This window comes from Panthera pardus, unplaced genomic scaffold (assembly GCF_024362965.1).
Source record: "Panthera pardus isolate Hobbes unplaced genomic scaffold, ASM2436296v1 HiC_scaffold_4, whole genome shotgun sequence".
Taxonomy (NCBI): Eukaryota; Metazoa; Chordata; class Mammalia; order Carnivora; family Felidae; genus Panthera; species Panthera pardus.
The window spans coordinates 12,331,115-12,335,716 of NW_026526969.1; the positions used below are offsets into that span (position 1 = coordinate 12,331,115).

General features: G+C 64.1%; 1 protein-coding gene across 1 annotated transcript in view; it reads left to right on the plus strand.

Annotated features, from left to right (window-relative positions):
* Positions 1–2,055, plus strand: part of TNRC18 (trinucleotide repeat containing 18) — an 84,840-nt gene extending 82,785 nt beyond the window's left edge. The window contains 3 exon segments of the mRNA XM_053894112.1: positions 944–1,180; positions 1,310–1,384; positions 1,724–2,055. Of these exon segments, the coding sequence (XP_053750087.1) occupies positions 944–1,180; positions 1,310–1,384; positions 1,724–1,930 (519 nt within the window). The 3' untranslated portion in view covers positions 1,931–2,055.
* Positions 2,056–4,602: the final 2,547 nt, after the last annotated feature.

Sequence of the window (4,602 nt, forward strand, 5' to 3'; positions counted from 1 at the left end):
GTTTGGGGTCCTGATGACCGGTCTCTTCCCTCCTCGGAACCCGCGTGTCTGTCCCCATGCTGGCCCAGGCCGGGGCACTGAGCGGGCTTCGGGAAATGTTTGTCGAGTGACTAAGAAAAGCCCGGCACGCGATGGGCCTGGCAGATGCGAGTCTGGTGCTGGCTCCTGCGGGCCCCGGATGGACTTCAGGGGCTTCCCCTGGGGTCTGGCACCGTCCCCGTGACGGCCCTCAGCCCACGTCCCCTACTCCGTCGCCTCCGGCCACTTAGGTGGCCGACTCCCAGCCCCACGCTGCCTGCGGGGACGTAGAACGAGGCTGTGCAGCAAGTGCCCCCGTGGCCCCGGGGCCCGAATGGCGTGTGCCGGCTGTGGGGGGTGGAGCCATGCCCTCTGTCCAGAGGCCAAGCTGCGAGCCCCTGGGCTTCCCTGTCCTGTCCCCCACCGGCACTGTCTGGAAACCACCAGTCCACAGGGGGCTGCTGGGCCCAGGGCATGGCCACCGCGAGCCGCGTGGACCGCAGGTGCGGGTCTGCCAGGCGTGTGCCTGCACTACTCCAGGACGGGGAGGTGCAGGTCCCGAAGTTTTTTTGTTTTTTTAATGCTTTTTTTTGGGGGGGGGGGGCAGAGAGGGAGTCACAGAATCCGAAGCAGGCTCCAGGCTCTGAGCTCTCAGCACAGAGCCCGACGCGGGGCTCGAACCCATTAATGGGGGGGAGATCGTGACTTGAGTTTAACCGACTGAGCCACCCAGACGGTCCCGGAGGTCCCTCTTAGCTGAGGTCCTTGGTGTCGGTAAAGCCCCTCTTGGACACCCAGCATGGAGAGGGGAAGGGGTCCCCCCCAGTTAGAGCAAGCAAGGGGCCTCCTCCCTCCCACCCCACCCTCTGCAGAGCCCCAGGGTTTGGGGACCTGCCCGGGCCTCCCTGACACGCGTGTCCCACAGCGCCGCGGCATGAAGGGCAAGGCCCGCAAGCTGTTCTACAAGGCCATTGTGCGCGGCAAGGAAATGATCCGCATCGGGGACTGCGCCGTGTTCCTGTCGGCCGGCCGCCCCAACCTGCCCTACATCGGTCGCATCCAGAGCATGTGGGAGTCCTGGGGCAGCAACATGGTGGTCCGCGTCAAGTGGTTCTACCACCCCGAGGAGACCAGCCCGGGCAAGCGCCTCCACGAGGGCCAGGTGAGGCCGGGGCCGTGCGCGTCACGCCGGGGAGCAGTGGCCCCACCGGCCCTGAGGCTGAGGCCGGGGTGCTCGGCTCTGGGGCCTGGGGCCGGGCTCACCGCCGCCCTGTGTTTGTCACACACACAGCACTGGGACCAGAAGTCCGGCCGCGGCCTCCCCGCGGCGCTGCGGGCCTCCAGCCAGAGGAAGGACTTCATGGAGGTAGGGGATGTGGGCTGGAGGGCGGGCCGCCTCAAACCTGCACGCAGCCCGGTGGGGGCTGGGCCTCCGACCCCCCCACCCCACATCCGACCCTGAACCCCATGTTTGCCGCGCTCGGTCTCCCCCGTCGCTTCTGGGCCCTAATCCTTCAGGGCTCCCACTCCGGCTCCCTCTTGGTCTCGGAATCCTAGCCTCCGTCTCTCCGCCTCCCTGGGGGGGGCGTCTTTCTCTGTCTTGGCCCTCGGTGCTTTCCCTGATCCTGTGGGTCCTGGATGGGGGGAGGGCGTCTTCCCTGTCTTCCCGGGCCACCTGCCCTGAGCCCGCCTGCCACGCCCGCAGCGTGCCCTGTACCAGTCCTCGCACGTGGACGAGAACGACGTGCAAACCGTGTCGCACAAGTGCCTGGTGGTGGGCCTGGAGCAGTACGAGCAGATGCTCAAGACCAAGAAGTACCAGGACAGCGAGGGCCTGTACTACCTCGCGGGCACCTACGAGCCCACCACCGGCATGATCTTCTCCACCGACGGCGTGCCTGTGCTCTGCTGAGCGCCCGCGCCCTGCCCGCTGCCTCGGACCCCGCGGGCCGGCCCGTCGGGGGCCCCTCGCCATCACTGCCACGTCTCGGGGGCTGCGTGCATGCAAGTGTGCCCTGGGATGCCCTGGCGTGCGTGAGTGTGTACATGTGTGTGCCCGTATGCATGCACGTGTGTGCGCACATGTGCACACATCTCCGGCCCCCTTCACGACCCCCTCGGTGCCCCCCAAGACGGGGTTCCTCTCAGCTATCAGGGTATGGCTCTGCCGGGCCCCCCTCAGGGGCTCCCCTCCAGCACCTTGTAAGCACTTGGCCAGGCCAGCCCCCTCCCCCCACCCCCAGGCGCCTCCGTCCGAGGCCCGGCGGGGATTCGGCGGGGAGGGAGTTTCCAGGGAACCGAACTGACACGCGTTCCGGGGTTCCCGCTGCTCGTGGGCCCGGCTCCTCGTGCCAGACCCCCCCCTCGGCCCGGAGCCCACTCCGAGCCTCCCGCCGTGAGACGGGGGGCGGGGGGCCCGATGCCCGCCAGCCTCACCCATCGGGCCGGGCCTGCTCTGGGCACCGGCGGGTGGGGGGGGCCGGCCTCTGCCCACTCAGGACGGCCTGGATGGGGCGAGACAGCCAGGTGCCAGGCGGGGGTGGGGGGGCTGCCCTGAGGGCCCCTCCTCCTGGACCAGCCCCTCACACTACAGACAACCCCAATGGTGCTGACATCCTCGTCCCGGCCACACCCGGCCCTCCTGCCCAGGCCTCGGCCAGCCCAGAGGGCGGCGGCAGTGGGTCACCTGTACAGTTTTATTGTACCAAGAGACTCTCCTCGCCCCTGTATCATACGCCTTTAAATGGAGTCCACTTTTTAATTATATATATAAAGATAAATATATATAAATATATATAAATATAAACTTTTTAAAACTGTGAAAAAAATAGCTATGAAATTATAAAAAAAAAAAAGCAAACATTCTGACGTGCAGAATATTATTTTTTATTTCCTATTAGATTGTGTCTAGCACCCAGCTTCACACCCCGCCCCCCTTGTCCCAAGCACACCCCACCTGCCCACCCTGCCCGGCCCAGGTGTACTGTACTCGCCCCCAGGACGGAGAAGCGGTTAGGGAGAGCAGAGGCCGAGGGAGGGAGGGAGGGGGCCGGCAGGGCGCAGTGACCCTGCTCCCGCGGTCGGCCCCGGCCCCGGAAAGCACTTACCAGCCCCCGCGCCTTCCAGGGGGACGGGAGGCCTCGTCCAGACAATCTTAAGGGAAGGAAAAGCCAGACTTCGGTTTTGTTTTTTGGGGGAATTATTGGTTTTTTTTTTTTTTTTTTTAAGTTTCTTTTGGAATTTTGTTTGTTGGCGAATTCTGTGTGATCTTTTTCATAAAAAAAGGAAAAAAGAAAAAGCTATAATCGGAGAAATACCGTTGTCTGGAGTGGTTCATTTCAAGGGCCGTGGGGGTGGGCGCAGGGTGCTGGGTGGCGAGCTGGGCGTCCCCCTGTACAACGGCCACTGGGCACGTGGGGCTGTTTACATCCATGCTAATTGAAATGAAGGGAAATGAAAAGTTTCTCGGTTGCCCCGGCTGCATTTCCAGTGGTCAACAGCCAGAAGTGGCCAGTGGCTACCTCGGGGTGGCTGGGATACAGAACGTGTTCATCAGGGCGGAAAGTTCTCTTGGCCGGTGAGAGGCTAGAGGGCTTGCGCCACCTGTTTCTTCCTTGAAAATGCCGAGATGAGCACTCCCAGCCGCACCCCTACCTGAAGACCACAGAACGAGGACGACGCTGAGGGTCTGAGTGGCCCTGAGCAGGTGTGGAGACGCAGGCACGGCAGGGGCTGGGGGGAGGCTGGGCCCTGCTTCTGGTGCTGCTACCCACTCCTGCCCTGAGGTGAACTTTCAGCCTGACCCCACGGGTACCTGCCCAACCACCCCCCAGAGGAAAGGTTCTGATGGTTCTCCCGCTTCAGAGAAACGGAGTCACGCAACAGGAGGAACAGTGAACTGGCGCCACCTGGCGGTCCCTGTGGTATCGCCTGGGGTCTTGGCTCTCCCCACGGCTGCCCAGGACGCCCACCTGGTTCCCAGAGTGATGGCTGCCCACTGAGCCCAGCGGGTGGGTCCCCGAGGCCGCAGGGCTGGAGCACAGCCCCTCGGAAAGCCAGCTCCCCTGCCCCAACCCTCCTCCAAGGGACCTGCATCAAAGAGCGGACCAGCTCCACTCCTTGGGGGAAACTAAGGCACCAAACGGTACAGGAAGTGGTTCACATCACACGGATCGGCTGCACGGCTAGGACTTCGGCCCAGAACACGCAGCCCCCAGGTCCCAATTCTGAGTCCCTGCAGGCAGGGAGCAAGCTGCCCCCCCCCCCCCACCCCTGCCATTCAAATGGGTGGGATGCCACCTTTTTCCCTGACCTGACCACCAAGTTGTCAAAGCCCAAATGCTTCCGGGTCCCGTGCCGCCGTTCACCCCTACCAGGTGCATGGAGACCCGGCTACGAGACTGACCCACCCCCATCCACCCCCTACGATCTCCCTCCCCCCCCCCCCCCCCAGCCCAGGCAGACAGGGCCACTTTCCAGGTGAGAAGAGGGACGTCCCAGCCGCCAGGACCCCTTCCCCCACGATGGACGAGCAAGGTCGGGGGGCAGCCCCCACCCACACAGACACTACTCTGAGGCAGCAGC